This window comes from Lithobates pipiens, unplaced genomic scaffold (genome assembly GCF_037356315.1).
Source record: "Lithobates pipiens isolate NorthernLeopardFrog02 unplaced genomic scaffold, aLitPip1_a1.2 Scaffold_25, whole genome shotgun sequence".
Lineage (NCBI taxonomy): Eukaryota > Metazoa > Chordata > Amphibia > Anura > Ranidae > Lithobates > Lithobates pipiens.
In genome coordinates this window covers 54735833-54752941 of record NW_027507787.1, presented here as the reverse complement: position 1 = coordinate 54752941, position 17109 = coordinate 54735833, and the positions used below count along the sequence as shown (strand labels likewise).

The following is a 17109-nucleotide window of genomic DNA, read 5'->3' as shown; positions in this document are numbered from 1 at the left end:
TCCAGACATAATACTGCAAAATCATAATATAAATAAACATATGGCAAGGAAGGGTGGAGCGTAAGTTGTTTTATATATAAATTGGAGGAAATCTACATAAATATAGTCACTTAACAAGTACCCATAAACTAATCGGAAGCCTTTCCAAACTGACAAAACTTCATTTTGATCTAATATTTGATCTTTTTTTATATTTTCAATTATTTCTGTTATTTTATTAGTATTTGTGTAATTTGTTCTCATAAGTCCTCCCCTAAAAAAATTGTAATTCTTACATTTTTAATTTAGGTTTTTGTAATGGGAAATGTAAATGGACCTTAGGTAACCAGTCTTACTTTATAAAGAGGGGGTGGTGCAACACTAAAGCATCAGATATTAAAAATCTTTTAAGGAAGAAGCTCTGGCCATCGAAGAAACCATGGGATCACACCCATATAAAGCTATATATGGTGATTTTTGCAAAGTTGCGGGTTAAAACACACAGTGATCACTCTTGCCTGTTTTTTTTACCATAGTAGTTCAGAAACCTCTTGTATGGTAAATAATTCCCAAAGTGATGCATAAGGTAGTGAACGAGTTTAGGGGGCTATTTATAGAGGGAGTGGCTATTGCCATCTTCACATCTTCACATAGCTCCTGCATGTTGTATGCCATTCACAATATGAGGCTGTGGTGTCCCACAAAGTTCCCTCTGCATAACTCTTCATAAAGTACTCCATGATTTGAGGATAGGCCATTTCGACTTGGAATCAAGTAACTGTGTAATTTATTTTTAAACCAGTTGTATGCAAATAGAATTATCTGTCTGGTTGCTGTTGACAATTAGACATCTGCACAGAACTTGTGGCCTTCTCTGCTTAGTCACATCATGCCTTCTCAAATCTGTAATTTTTAAATAACCAGAGTACATAAAATAGCTCAATCCTAGTCTACATCTCATGTAACCAGAGGGCCAGTAAAATATTACTTAAAGTGTACGTTTACCTTTAGGCCCCTTTTACACTGGGGCGGTTTTCAGGCGCTACAGCGCTAAAAACAGCGCCTGTGTAGCGCCTGAAAAAACCTGCCCCTTTCACTTCAGTGTGAAATCCGAAGGCCTTTCACACTGGAGTGATGCATTAGCAGGATGGTGAAAAAAGTCCTGCTAGCCGCATCTTTGGAGCGGTGAAAGGAGTGGTGTATAAACCGCTCCTACCCATTGAGATCAATGGGACAGCGTGGCTATACCGCCGGCAAAGCGAGCGAGCGGTCTTAACCTTTTTACGGACGCTAGTGGGGGTTAAAACCACCCCGCTAGCGGCCGCAGACCGCCACTAAAACGACTGTAAAGCGCCGCTAAAAATAGCGGCGCTTTACCGCTGACGCCCCCATCGCCCCAGTGTGAAAGGGACCTTACAGAAAAATCTGATGGGGTACGTTTAGTAGATGAAGCTTCCGGGATTTCGAAGCCCCGGAGCTGTGAGGCGGCTATACTGGGGCTCAGAATGGGAGATCGGCATGCTGCAGGTCAGTGGGACTGGAGGGGGGAATGAGTGAGGAGGAGGTTCTGTGTAAGTTCACCTTACAGATTTTTCTGTAAAGGTGAACTTACCCTTTAATAAAGAGAAATCATTTTTAAATAGTGTTAAAGGATATCATTCATAAAGACCCCCTTTAAATATAGTATACTTTTTTGACAAAAAAAAACATCTTTGTAGATCTTCTATGTCAAGATTTGCCAAGGACAGGTAAAGTAGTAAACAAATAGCACTACTGCATCCCTAGTTTTCCGATTCAAACAACTGCTCTGCATTCATAGAATAGATTTTCAGATGATTATTGATGTACACTTGTTTTACTTCCCTCACTAAATAAATACTTTACACAGTGCAGATTAATATTTTCATCAGTTTTGTACCACACACTTTGAGAAACATAAACATGTCAGCTGAATTTAAGGTGGTAAAATAAATTAGTAGGATACCTATTTATCAGTTTCACATGTGTAAAGGAGAAAAGTGACAAACACGATTATTAAATATTATTATTAATTATAATTATATATATATATATATATATATATATATATATATATATATATAGATATATATAGATAGATATATAGATATAAATATATAATTATTAATTATTATTAAAATTCATTTTAATTTTTAAAGTTTTGTTGCTTTAGTATTTTATGTATTTAAATAAATGGGCATCAGGGAATCGTTTGAGTCTCACAACTAACTTTATAGCATACAATAAAGGAAAAAAGTATTTGATCCCCTGCTGATTTTGTACATTTGCCCACTGACAAAGAAATGATTAGTCTATCATTTTAATGGTAGGTTTATTTTACCAGTGAGAAATCCAGAAAAACGCATTTCAAAAAAGTTATAAATTGATTTTCATTTTAATAAGTGAAATAAGTATTCGTAAAACATGACTTAGTACTTGCTGGCGAAACCTTTGTTGGCAATCACAGATGTCAGATGTTTCTCGCAGTTGGCTGCCAGCTTTGCACACATCTTAGGAGCAATTTTATCCCACTCCTCTTTGCAGATCCTCTCCAAGTCATTAGGTTTTCAATGCTGACATTTGGTAACTCGAACCTTCAGCTCCTTTCACATACTTTCTATGGGATTAAGATTTGGAGAATGGCTAGGCCACTCCAGGACCTTAATGTGCTTCTTCTTAAGCCATTCCTTTGGCCATGTGTTTTGGGTCATTGTCATGCTGGAATACCCATCTCCACAACCCATTTTCAATGCCCTGGCTGAGGGAAGGATGTTCTCACCCAAGATTTAACGGTATATTTCCCCTTCTATTGTCTCTTTGATGCAGTGAAGTTGTCTGGTCCCCTTAGCAGAAAAACACCCCCAACGCATAATGTTTCCACCTCCATGTTTGATGGTGGGGATGGTGTTCTTGGGGTCATAGGCAGCATTCCTCCTCCTCCAAACATGGCAAGTTGAGTTGATGCCAAAGAGCTCGATTTTGATCTCATCTGACCACAACGCTTTCACCCAGTTCTCCTCTGAATCATTCAGATGTTCATTAGAAAACTTCCAGCGCATATGCTTTCTTGAGCAGGGGGACCTTGCAGACACTGCAAGATTTAAGTCCTTCATGGTGTGTTACCAATTGTTTTCTTGGTGACTATGGTCCCAGCTGCCTTGAGAGCATTGACAAGATTCTCCCGTGTAGTTCTGGGCTTATTACTCACTGTTCTCATGATCATTGAACCTCCACAAGGTGAGATCTTGCATGGAGCCCCAACCCGAGGGAGATTGACAGTTATTTTGTGTTTCTTTCAGTTGCGAATAATGGCACAAACTGTTGTCACTTTCTCACCAAGCTGCTTGTCAATGGTCTTGTAGTCCATTCCAGCGTTGTGTGGGTCTAAAATCTTGTCCCTGACATCCTTAGGCACCTCTGTGGAAAGGTGTCTTTTTCACAGGTAACAAGCTGAGATTAGAAGCACTCCCTTTTAGAGAGTGTTCCTAATCTCAGCTCGTTACCTGTATAGAACAACTGGGAGCCAGGAATCTTGCTGACTGATAGGGGGTCAAATTCTTATTTCTCTCATAAAACTACCATTAAAATTACAGACTTATCATTTTTTTTGTCAATGAGCAAACGTACAAAATCAGCAGGGGGTCCAATACTACCATCACTGTATGGTCTAATGAACAGAAGTTACACTATTTTAGGCCTTTTTTTTTACAAATATTGTTTAAACCACTTCAAACACATGCTTGATTTACTTGGCTCCTGTCTAAATTGGCCCTAGTGTGTGTATGAATGTGTTAGGGACCTTAGATTTGTAAGCTCCTTGAGGGCGTGGCTGATGTGAATGTACAATATATATATAAAGCACAGGTAAATTGATGGCCCTATATAAGTACCTATAGTAAAATAAATGATCCCATACAAGGGTTCTTTAAAAAGTTTCCACACTTTTATTTAACTGTATTGAATATAACAAAGTGCAGAAACTTTTTGAAGAGCCCTTGTATATTCCAGTCAGCTGAAGCCATTGCAATATGTTTCACAAATTCTCTGTCAGTAGATTTTATTTGGAATGGGTTTCTTTTCATGTCAGCTGCATTTAACCACCATTTAGATTTTCTTTTTTAGGGTAAATGTACATTCAGTAAATCATCACCAAATGCATTTATAAGTGTATGTCAAGCCAAAAAACTAGGTTTGAAAGTTTAAAACTTATGTTTAGGATTCCTGTTCTCCAGGGCTCTGTTTTAAAGATTTGCCTTAACTTTCTGTCTTGTTGACAACAGTTTAGCCATGGAGGAAGTGAGGGAAAAACAGCAACAGGGATACATACACATACACAAAAATAAAAAAACTAACAGGGGTTCTAGATTTCCCATTCTTTACCAATGAAAAGCATTTTTATTTGTGTCTGTGTTGCTGTTGTAAATTTCATCTAATTTCCTGTCTGGTAAAACATTGTGAACAGGACCGGAAGTAAGGGAAATCTCTCTAATGTGATTTTTAGCACATTATAGGTACATCGTTAGTACAACTATATAAGTACCTATACTACGATTTAACCCCATTATAGAGTGAATAGCAAATGCCCCATGGTTTCTTTGATGAGCAGGAAAATATTGCACACTTACCTGAAACTGTATAACATTTATTATGACAGTGGGAGTTATTTGTTAAGGCAACTGGATTTACTTTTTTCTCCATGTGTTCATAAAATTGAGTTTAGGGAAATATAAATCACATTATACTTCTGATCTGCTTGATTGATGAAGATGAACCTCAATAAAACCTATTTCCTTTCGTAAATTGTCCCTTGGATCCGAATGTATTTTTTTTCAGTTGTTTTCTGTTGTTGAAAGGTTTGCTATGACCCACAAAATGGCAGCAAGATTCTAAAATAGTATCAAGCACAGTTTTATTGACAATTGCATTGTTCTGCCTACTTTTCGGTCTTTATATATAATAAAGGCAGATACAGGGGATTGTGTGCACATTAAATTGCATAACTCTCAATGCTTGGAAGATGTCACCCTGTTTTTAGTTACACTCATATACAAATATCAGGAGTTCCCATAGATTTATACATGATCTCTGGCTTGTACACATAGCAGATAATCTCATACATCGATTGGATCATGCAGAATTCCACACAGAACAGATTCATGGTTTCTTATAACAAAAAGAAATTTGCTAACTCTAGTAACTAATAATACGTTTTAATGAGGTTGTCAGGGCAAACTTCTTTCCAGGCTTTGATTATGGTAATACCACAAAACCTTCAGCAAAGAATGGTAGACTGGCTCTTTTTTAACACATTGTTTCATTTTCCCAAGGGTATAATAATAGTTGGTCTATTTGGTAGACGAGAGTATGATTTATTTCTCTTGTACCCATGGTGCTACCCATAACAGCACATATCAATTCTGTATTTTCAGAGTAATGGTTGCTGTATCTTAAGCTGCACCATTACTACCAGAACTACATTTTATTTTTGACCATATAAGCCTGAATTTTGCAGTTTAGACTCTAAAAGATGACTTTTTCTTTAGTAGGAACCATCATAAATCAACTCAACTTTATCAATTATCATGGTATGTTAAAGGAGCAATTAACATAGAAAAAGTTTGGGTATCCATTTAAGTAGTGCTTAAAGCAGAACTAAACCCACCAATTTAAGACATGCAGTGAGCGATAACTTTCACGGTTACTTGTGCTCTCGACTGAACTTTCAAACCATCAAATGCCTGCTGTCATAACTGATTACATGTGCAGAACCATGGTCACTGCAGATCAGACAGAGGATAAGATGGCAGCTACCTTGGCTGTAAAAGATAGGAGGGTGTAGTTCTGCTTTAAACTCTGTTACTGGGTAGATAGTGGGATACACTGCTGCAGGTATAAAGTGTGCGCACCTAGAAGTGCCTGTGCATATCTGCAGCAGCGTCCCAAACCTCCCTGACAGAGTTGCATCTCAGACCATTCTGACATTTCCTGATAGTGCCAAAGTCTTCTCATCCCTCTCCTACCTCCTGCACATTCCTATTGGTCATTGAAGCTGCACATAATAGTAATGGGCCTCTAAGTGCCTGCATACCTGCAGCAGATTGGTAGTCTGTCATCCAACGACAGTCTCTTTAGGGTACCTACATGGCTCGATAATGTAAATCCAGTCCTGATTGCTGGCTCATGATATGAGAGGTGTTAAAGAGTGGAAGTTCTGTATAGATAAGGGGAAGGGGGAGGGGGTAATTTCATGTCTAGCTGCTAGAGGTTGGGATAATAAATAATATGTTTTTAAAATCATTGTCAATGTGAACTGTCTGTAAACCTGAAATCCGTGTCTTAAGTGCCATTTTAATCTGCATAAAACTACTGAATTTACAAAAAAAGCCTGTATTTTGTTTTTTTCTTCCTAGAGTGTGAAATATTCACAATGATTTTTATACAGGGGCATAACACAGCCCCCAGTATCAGACTATGACACACTAGTGCAAAACAAAACAAAAAAAGCTAGAAGGAGGAACAATATATCAAGAACTTCTTCATGTAGTCCTATGACAATCTCTTCCATTATCAGCACTGTTTTTCTTTTTGTTGTTTTTATAGAAAATTGTCTATTGTAACTTTTTACAGACCTTCATGATAAAGCATAAAAACAGTGTATTTTATATATATATTTATATATTCATATATTTTATATTTCTTTTTTATGTTTAGTCATTTGACTTCAAAATGTCCTCCTGTCTTCTCTGAGTTGATTGTTTTTCACAGGATTTGTGTCCATTTGGGGTATTAGGAATGCCAGCACAACTGATGGAACATACAAGGCTGGCATCCTGTCCAGAGCAGGAGGAAGTTTAGATGGCTAGTTCTGATACTCCCAAGAGTTGTGATTTCTAACTCCTGCAATCTTCCAATTGTTAATTGTGTCAAAATGGTTCTGTCAGAACTCTTCTGTCCAGAAACTTTACCCAGTGGAATGGATTTGGAGGGGAAATGGTTTGTCTTCTCCTTAGTTTTTATTTTTGCTGTTTAAAAATCTTCCCATTTTTGGAATATATTTTTATTTTGGAGTCTTAAAAAATGTCTTCATTATTTGCACTGTTGTTTTGAAAACAATAACACTGTGATATATTTCCAAGACATTGCTGTCCTAAGGTCCCAAGATCCACAGAATAAATGAACATATGGGCCTCTTGTTTGCAGCAAAAGGGCTCCAGGGTCAGGCTTGTTTTCTGGGCATATGTTTTAGCTACTCTGTTGAAAAAAGTCATTAGAAGACTTTGTGGTGGATAAGAGTTCAGCACAGTGGAGCTGAACAGGGTCAGTAGCTGTAGCAGAGTGATGGCAGGAGGCACAATGTAAGAAGCTTTTCTTCCCAACATGATGATGCTCACACAGGTACAATATGGAGGCCTAAGTTCTCGCTCTGCAGTTTCATGTGGTTTCCATAGTAACTAGTGGCGGTCATAGGCAGTGGCAGCAGTGGGAGGTGCGGAGCCCCTGGATGTGGCACTATAATAATAAGGGGAACCTGAAAGTTAACACAGGAGAAGAATGTACTGGTTGGAAGGACAACGAGTGAACAAAAACACAGAATAAAGAATGACAAAACAAATAAATTGTATACAAGACACTATGCTTTTTGTAAAAAACTAAATACAATTGAAAGCTAGTAATATAGTTTTGAAGGAGGAAATTGATCAGTGTCAATGAACTTCTGATTTTTTTGCCACTCACATTGACTCAGCCTACTAAAGCTATGAGTCAGCTTCATTGACTCTAATTAGGAATCTACTAACACAATCACGGGGGCAATACTGTGAGCCACAAGAGAATATCATCAGGGTAGTTTGCAGAGCTAGATCCTTCAAAATTGGACTGTAGTGGTAAGTATAGCTTCTAATTTTAGGAACAGTAAGGGTATTGCTTCTAACAAAGCAAAACATCAATTAGGTTGACATTCACATCACAACAGTGTATGGGCTATAACTCATGTACAGTCTATTATCTTTATCATTACTTATGTATTCTGGGGAATCCAAACAACCTAATTAGATGCATCAGTAAGAGGGTTGTTGACTTATCTGTAAGCCAGTAAAATTTAAATGGTATCACAGTTTTGCATTCCTATGGTTGGAGTTTAAAACAAACTAGAACTCAGGGGTTAAAGAGAGTGCCTGGTATCTTTGATAACGTTCTTTTATTCATAAGTGACCAGTCAAAATGATAGTCCAATGGCCCTATTACCTATAAGTAAAGTAGTTACTCACTTAGTAATGCTGGGTTGCTGAACCTCCATGCTTCATTGTATGTTGTATACTGCGGGTGACTGTAGGGATTTCCTGAAAATTCACTTCCTAGAAAGTCAATATACAAACATTTTAGATTGTTATTCTGTTTTCTCTTTATTATGTTTCTGTAAGCCACACATAAAAATAGTAGACATTGTATGAACTGAACCAATAGTTTTTTCAAGATTGTTATGGACCCCTGGGCTCAGCTGTTTTCTACCTGTTTGATAACTGTCCAGTATTGTCACCGAAGATGTGAAATATCTCTACAGTGGCTATACCAGTTCTTACTTTCAAGTTCTTGATCCTCTCCAAAAACCAAGCGTATGAATACTGTAGGAGTATTGGTTTCTAGTTTGGTCGATTCACTGCAGTAATGGTCTTAAATACATTTTAGGATGCCCATATACATAGGATGGTCTTTGCAGAATCAGAAAAAATGTAAACATAACAGACAGTAATTAAACATTTGTGAGTAATGTGCCCTCTGTGCAGACATTGCTGACTTTCCAGCCATGGTGGCCATGGTAGTAGATTGCTATTACTTTTTTAATACAATACTAGCCCCAGGGCCTTTTTTTAATAGAGGTGGGAAGAGGTTAAAACTCCTGTCAGGTTTTATAGCTATCTGTGGCCTGAAAGAAAGAGTTTTCCTCACTTCCTGTTTTGGGGAAAACCTTGTACCACTGATAGGGGTTCTAGCATGCCCTACTTAACTTTAAAAAAAACTTAGAAATCTTAACCTTAAATAACTTTTAAAAATATACTTATATCTGTATTGTTGTTAGAGAGTTTCCTTCACTTCTTGTCTGGGGAAAATTTGTGCTTGGGAGTCAGTATGGAGAAATCTCTCTAACAGATACAACATGAAAACCTGCTTGGGTTCAAATCCTTCCCCACTTTATCCAAAACTTAAAAAAGTTTTGGGCATAGATACATTAAAAGCAAGTATAGAGGTCAGGAAAACTTGTTTTAAGCCTCTTTTACTGCCTCTCAAGAAAATGTAAATAGTTTATTGTTCATCGTTTGAAAAGGGTTGCACTTTAAGTGCTTGCAATACAATACATGTTTACAAAATAAAACTAAGTACAGTAAGGAATTGAATTAGGCTTGGTTCACACATATGCATGAAAACTTTGCCTGCATTCATTTTCATGGGCTGCCCTACCAATGAGAAACATTTACAAATAACTCCCTCACCCGGTTTTAAAAAAATGGAACCATACAGTTTAGCACGTGCGCATGGGTGCCAATGCATGGGGTGCCATTAAAAATAAATGGCTCCCCCGTGTGGCTTCTAGAGAGCATGAGTGTTTCTGTGTGGGTTAGGAATGTGCACGATTATGTACACATTCCTTTTCCTTGCTTACACTAGAGTGAACCTAGACTTATACTTTATAATTTGTATTAGGAAACATAAATTAACCAAAAAATAAAAATAACAAAGGATTCTTGTTTAATGGCAGAAATGCACAACGCATGCAATGGGCACTTACAAATGTGGTCTTTTAATATAGTGCATTTATAACGGATTAATATTCAATGTAAACATCCTTTGTGACAGCAATAGGCACATGACAGGTACTCTTTATGGAGGGATCCTCTAAGACCCCAAATCCCTCCTCTGCCCTTGAAAGCATTCAAAACACCAAGATCAATGTTTTTGAATGCATTACTTTTTTTTTAAAATGGCGCTTCCGCCTTACCATAGCGGAGAACCGACCAAAGTCGATCCCGGCTTTGTTTGGTCATCCAACTACCTGTCAGATGTGCCGGCTGGTAGCTTTGGTCTTCTGGTGGGACGGGAGAGCCCGAGCAAGCCACGGAAAGGAATCGGGTAGACATCCCCTCCCACTGTTTATAATAGCAATCGATCGGCTAGTCAGCCACTCGGATTGCTATTACAAGAGAGCTGACCATTGGCTCTAAACAATGGTACTGGGGGATACCTGGCGCTACAGGCATCATCCCAGTACAATCACTTGAAGTCCAATGATGTACCATGTACATAATTTGGTGGCAAGTGGTTAAATATCCCATTAAATGTCCCTCTCTGACAAGATTAAAATTTTTTGCATATGTATATCATTTGCAAATTGTTCTTAAACCTTATTTTATATAAGCCATGCTATTTATAAGGTTCACTTGTAAATTGAGTCCTCTAAGTAATATATTGTATTAATCATCACTTTGTAACAGTTGATGTAACTAAGTAAATCACAAAAAATAGGGCTGAACATTGTATTGAATATTTCAGCATTAAACCAGCCAGAAACTTTATAGTTTTAAAACTAGCCTGTAGGATTAAGAATGAGATAACAAGAGAATACATAATGATGAATAAATATATTTCCTGGCAGTTAATGAATATGGTGCAATGATGAGTTTGCCATTGGCACTATATCAGACACAGGAAAATGTGCACAGCACTACATGTGTTTATAGGTGTGTGCAGAGGTGGGGGAGCTGACAGCGGACACTGGAAGTGTTTATTGATGAGAAGTGAAAGCATGCATACAGGAGGATAATGAGCTTTTGAGCTCAACTGTGACCAAGAGGAACTGAGCTATCTCTTTCCCTGATCACTAATGAAACAAGTGTAATTTCCTCATCAGCATTGAATTTTATTTCCATACTCCCCTATCTGCTCACCCGGCCGCAAGGCCTTTTCAGCAGTTCACTGCACCAATTGGGATTCCCTTTCCTCTAAGTTCTACAATAATATCTTCTGAGAATACCCTTGTATATTAGGGAGTAGAGTGTAAGGGCTGAAAAATATGGACCTGTTCTACATCTTTATGCAATGTCATTTAATGGAGCATTCAGTCATACTTGTGTTATATATCTAGGAATAAATAAACAGGGGTATTATTCCATTGCCTGAGTTGTTCCTAGCAAAATAACATTCCTTCAATGGAATAATACACTGTATCTTTCAAAGACTCCAACTATTTTATTTTAAAGTGTGCTATAATATACAGATATAAAATACCACATGTGGTAAATCAGTTGTGAAAGTTCAATGTACTAAGAAATATTGTTAAATACCAAATGCGGTATTTGTTTTTTTTTAGCAGTAATTACTGTATTATTTAATGCAGTAATTTACCGCATTGGCTGGGATTTGTCAGAAAACGGGGACCTTCAGGTTGTTGTTTTTTGGCAATGCTGGTTGCTAAGCAGGGGGCCAGGAAGCCAGCTGCCACGTCCTTAACAACCGATGACTTATCAGCTGTCAGCAGGCTTCCCCACTCACAGCTGATTTAAAAAAAATGCCTGCAATTAAAAATTATTTAAAAAAATGGTGTGGGGTCCCCCCCAGTTCATACCAGGCCCTAATCCAAGCATGCAGCCCAGCAGGTCAGGAAAGGGGGGATGAGGGAGCACCCCCCTCCTGAACCATAACAGGCCATATGCCCTCAACATGGGAGGGGCAAGGGCCTCTTCCCAAAAACCCTGGGCTGTGGTTGTCGGGGTCTGCGGGCAGGGTGCTTATCGGAATCTGGAAGCCCTCTTTAGCAGGGGGACCCCCAGATCCCCGGCCCCCCCATGTGAATGAGTATAGGGTACATTGTACCCCTACCCATTCACCAAAAAAAAGTAGTGTAGTGTAACAAAACACAAGAGACGGTTTTTGACGTGTTTTCTTCCGCCTGTGTTTCTCACTCTGGTGGTTTCTTCTTCCTCAGCTGTCTTCTCCCTCCAGTGGTTTCTTCTTCCTCCGCTGTCTTCTCCTTCCAGTGGTTTCTTCGTCCTCCTCTGTCCTCACCCTCCGGTGTTTATTCTCCCTCTCTCCGATGATGTCTTCTTCATCTGCCATCGCCGCTGCCAGCTAAATGGTCTTCTTCCGATGCTGGCTGCCTCTTTTGTGACGACTCCCACTGTCTGACATTTCTTAAATAACCATGGGGCGTGGATATCCAATGACGTCACAAGGGGCAGGGTGTCCGGGTGATGTCAGCATTTAGCAGGAAGTGGCAGACAAATAAGACATTACCGGAGGAAGAAGAAACCACCATAGGGAGAGGACACGATCTTTAAAACCGTCTCTTGTGTTTTGTCACACTACACTTTTTTGGTGAATGGGTAGGGGTACAATGTACTCCATATAAGCCCCCTGCCTGCAGACCCCGAGAACCACAGCCCAGGGGGCCCAGGCTGTTTTTTGACAAATACTGCATGTGGTACCGCCAGCTAAACCCTGGTGGTAATTATTGCATGCTTTTTAATGCTCTGGTCCATTTGTGAAGTGAACTTAAGAGCTTTTTATGCAGTATTTACCGTCACATTTTTTTTCCGGTACCCGCATAATCGTTATATTTTTTTGGGAGAATTGGTCTTTATTTACAGCATGCAATAATTTATGCAAACGAGTAACCTGTTACCCTTATCGCATGCGGTAAAGCTTTATGAATTGACCCCAAGATGTTATAATTGGAATGCCAAAAAAACAGTGCTCTCTCTTTCAGCAACCTTTGAAATTAAGAACCTTTTTCAAATATAACTTTTTACATTATTAACATATAGTTTTTTATGTAGCTAGGCTTGCATTTATGTTTTGGGCAGTGGGAACTTTATGGGTCAAAGGATAATATTTAATAATGAGTTAATATCAAAAAATTGCTGTACATAATTCTCTCATCTTCAGGAAGTATTAAATGAAAGAAGATGATGGATCCTCTACTCTGGAACAACAAATCACAACAAGTTCTGCCAAGAATATTTGAAATATGCAATGAAAATATGCCTTTTTCCCATTGTGGGAATTGTAACAGCGTTCATCTAACAGCTTCCTCCCTTAGCTTCAAATACTTTCTTTTGCTTCAATGCCAGGCATGGGGGAGCATGTGACTCACGTCTTTACATGTAACTAGGCTATTGCTTGGTGGTAGGCCACTTAAGGACCCAGTGAGGCCACATGGAAGCAAAAAGAACGTCCTCAGCACTGAGTAAGCTCCAAGTTATGATTAGTTCTTACAGAAGGCTTCCTATGTGTGCTCACAACAGATGAATGGAATAGTGGTGGAGTAAAATGAAGTTGAGTATGTGAAAGGCATCAGTTAAGTGATCCTGTTGCTTTGCCCTGTCCTATTGCTTTACCCTGTAAAGAACAGCTACACTTTAAATAGTAAGAGTGGCTGAGAAAACAAAAGTTCTGTAGATTTACAAGTCATTCTAAAGAGCATCCATAAATGTGTGGGACAGGTTGCCTTTGATGGGAATGATCTACTCGTATGTTTCCATATAAAAAAAACATGAAAACTATAGAAAACTATGAGATTTCACATGGACTGTTAGAGAATTAAAGCAAACATCTGACTGGATGCTGCTAATACAATTATTGCCATTTGCATGATACCCAAAGTGCTTAGAGAAGTCTCATATATAGTAAATAGGCAAACTATCTAGTTTAAAGACCCATATTCATGCAGAGAACCCATGAATTATACAGTTAAGCATCACTGAATAACATATAATAACTTTGGTGCGGAAAGGCTTGCTTATTTTGTTCATATAGTAGCACAAGGCATTATAATTAGGATATTAAAAGACAGAAAACACAACAGAGAGATATGCACAATGTGCTAGACTCACCACTCCCAGTCCTGCAGTGAAACAGACAAGGCTTAGAGCTGGACAGACATGAGCAGCACTCCACAGGCTGGACCGAATGGTGGACCGAAACGTTGGTGCCTGTCAATGCAGTAATAATGAGATGCCTCTTTCCTGCCAGTAACCTGTGGAGTGCTGCATACTATGTGTTAGTGTTCAGACTCTAAGCTTATCTAGGGACATGTGGGTAGACTGGAGAGTGTGTGCTAAGTTAAGATGTTGTAACTGACTGCTCTTAGTAAAATACTGTTTAGTATCGCCTATGGTAAAGATTTCATTTTAACTAAAAGGATCTTGCCTCTGATTCTGTTTGAAACATTACATAATCTAACTGTTAGATGTATACTTTGTGTGTGTGTATATATATGTATATATATATATATATATATATATATATATATATATATATATATATATATATTCTAGTCTTATATGTAATATTTACAGGGGAAAAAAATGAAATGCTGCCTAGAGTAAAACACTTGGGTTCTAGCAGTCATTTCAATACTCCACACTTATCAACCAAGGCACATATGTTATTGATTGCTTTGGTGTGATCTAAATCCTTCTTCGCACTGTCCTCCAATCTATCATATTAAAAAAGCATATGGAAGTATATCCACCTCTATGCACAGTATTATAGAGTGTTTACTGCATTTGTGAATGGTATGATATAGCTACTGTGTACTGGACTGACATAAATAATGCTGATGTATACTGTATGTCACTTCATTTTGAAACTAAAATTAAAATTTTTCTAAACTAAAACAATGACTCACCAGGGACCATTCCAGCAAGGGTTGAGGTTGGGTAACTGCCTTGTCCTGTAGGAGGAACATGAGGAGGGTAACCAGGAAGGGTTGTACTCGTCATGTCTCGACCTAAGAGTAAAGAGATACATTTTTACTATTGGTATATAAAAAATGAAAAAAAAATTATACACATAATTATTTACTGTAAATCAAGTTTTATTTTCTAAAAATATAAAAAGAAGTAAAGGAAAACTGAATAGTCCTGATTTCAAGAGGGCTAAGCACCACCAACTGCTATTTCTTTATCCAGTAAGAGTGCCCTTAATGGCCGACTAACCTATCTTGTTGGAGAAAGACGATGACAGTTATAGTGCTTAGCCCTAATGTTATGTCAGGCTCCTTGAAACAAAGTGACACTAGTTTTGTAGTGGAAAACAGAAGAAGGTTTACTGTGGACCCCACTCTTAGGCAAGATTATTTTTTAATTATTTAAGATATTTTACACATGGTTGTGGTTGTGAATCATATTCACTAGTATAAAGATGACTACTAAATGTAGAAATTACAATTCTGTATGTATACAACAATAATTCAACAGAGAAGATAACAGAAAAGAAAGAAATGTAAAGTCATATGAAAAAAATTGCTTGCAAGTGAAGGCTGCAACAATGCATGTTTCAAAATGTGTACTTCTTTAAATACATTAGAATTTCCCTTTAACACTGATACTTCCAAGAGTGACCTGGTTATCACTTTATTGTCATGTTATTAGTATGGGAAGAGCACCTTTTCCACACACTAAATGTTCTCCCAGCCTTACTTTTACTTATTCACACACACATCACATCTGCTCCATCAGCCTATTATTAGTAAATAAATGATCAAACCCCAAGGCTCCGTGCTTACATTGTATGACCTCAAAATATGCATATCGCATCCAAAGTCTGATCTAAATAAGACTAGAACCTGAAGCAAAACCAAGTATAGGTAGTACAAGATAAAATACTCTAAAGTACTTTATTTGCATTATTTCTTGTTGTACTCCTGTTCAGTACCAAGCAGGTAGATCCCATGTTTTGAAGTATAACACATTGGACTTCATCCAAGGATGTGAACCAGAGCCTTAACTCAAAAAAGATTTTTTATCAGTAGTTCAGCATGTGTTACAGTATATATAGCACTCCATCAAGATCCATATACCATTGCACAAATATTCCACACTATAAAATGCTTTTTTTCATAACCTGTATTTTAATGAGACAGAGTAGGAACTCCTGTCGGCATATACATTTTGAAAGGCTGAATTTAAATACTAATGGCCAGATCAAATGTATGAATCCCTATTTGCCAATAATTCTGCTGAATCATATATGAAACTTGCATTGAAGACAGATACAGTATATTTATATCTGTAAACTCACAAGGCCTGTTTTACATATGGTCCTAAAGGAATGTATACTTCTCTTAACTGTCATTGGCAGCACAGAAAAAGACACTGCTTTTCAATCTGTACATAAAGCACACTTTTGATTATAATTTCTATTACTCCTACATATGCAACCTTACTTAGCCTTCCTCAACCTCTTAATTTTTGCCCTTTACACCATCCTTCTAAACCAACCACTCCTCTATGATTCAATAGTATAAGTGACTAGTAAACTGCAACATAGTTACTGAGCCCAGCAAAGTTTGTATATAAGCACATATTTTAAGCAATTCAGTTTACTTTTTCAATTAAAAAACATAAATTGGCGCATTTGCCTTTTGAAATCTAAGTAGCGAGTTCTGTGGATATGATTTCAAATGTTAAAGTGGAGCTCTACTCCTAAGGTTGGTGTGAAGGTAGAGTTTCATCCCAAGCCAGGTCTTTACTGCTTCCTGTGATATCAGTATAATATGATATCAGCCACCACTAGTTCTGCTGTAAACTAAACCTCCTGATTTCCCTATTTGGATTATATTATACATATTTTCTACTGAGAACTCACATGGAAATTGGTGAAAACCAGCATTATAGTGTCACAGGAACCTTAGCGGTTTCTCCATGTTGACAGAGCACTCCAAAGATTTACTCTCCAAGTAAGACTGTGACTAGGGAAAATGTTTCCAATGTTTCAAGATTATAGTAAACCCTACCTCTATCCTAGTAAAACAAAAGGGGAGGGAGCATTGACATATTAATCTTATGTATTTGGGCTTTAGAAATTTGATTCAAGGTAGTTTATTTACAGATAGTTGCAATAATGGCCAATATAAAAAATGCCTGGGGAAGTTAACTATTTTCCACTCATGCCAACTAACCTCTATAGGGAAACTTTATTGTCTTTAAGACAAAGGATATTATAAGACATGACAGTGTTCTATTGGTCCTTATGTAAATAAGGAGTTGAGTAATGATATTTGATGAGCTAATATACTTATTAGATAACTGGGCCTATTTGACCAGCTATTTTCCAGCA

The 17109-nt window shown here is 37.7% G+C and overlaps 1 protein-coding gene across 22 annotated transcripts in view; it reads right to left on the bottom strand.

The window, feature by feature from the left end:
* Positions 1-4889: 4889 nt before the first annotated feature.
* The window catches only part of PAX2 (paired box 2), a 90966-nt gene continuing 78746 nt past the window's right edge, over positions 4890-17109 (bottom strand). For 8 of the 22 annotated variants that reach the window (XM_077454450.1, XM_077454453.1, XM_077454455.1 and 5 more), the window contains 4 exons: positions 14678-14779; positions 13881-13979; positions 8265-8351; positions 4890-7506 (listed from right to left, as the gene is read on the bottom strand). In XM_077454450.1, coding sequence (XP_077310576.1) covers positions 7385-7506; positions 8265-8351; positions 13881-13979; positions 14678-14779 — 410 coding nt within the window. In that variant the 3' untranslated portion in view covers positions 4890-7384. Of the gene's footprint in view, positions 7526-8264; positions 8352-13880; positions 13980-14677; positions 14780-17109 lie in introns of all 22 variants that reach the window. The other 14 variants (XM_077454457.1, XM_077454463.1, XM_077454466.1 and 11 more) reach the window with 3 other exon arrangements.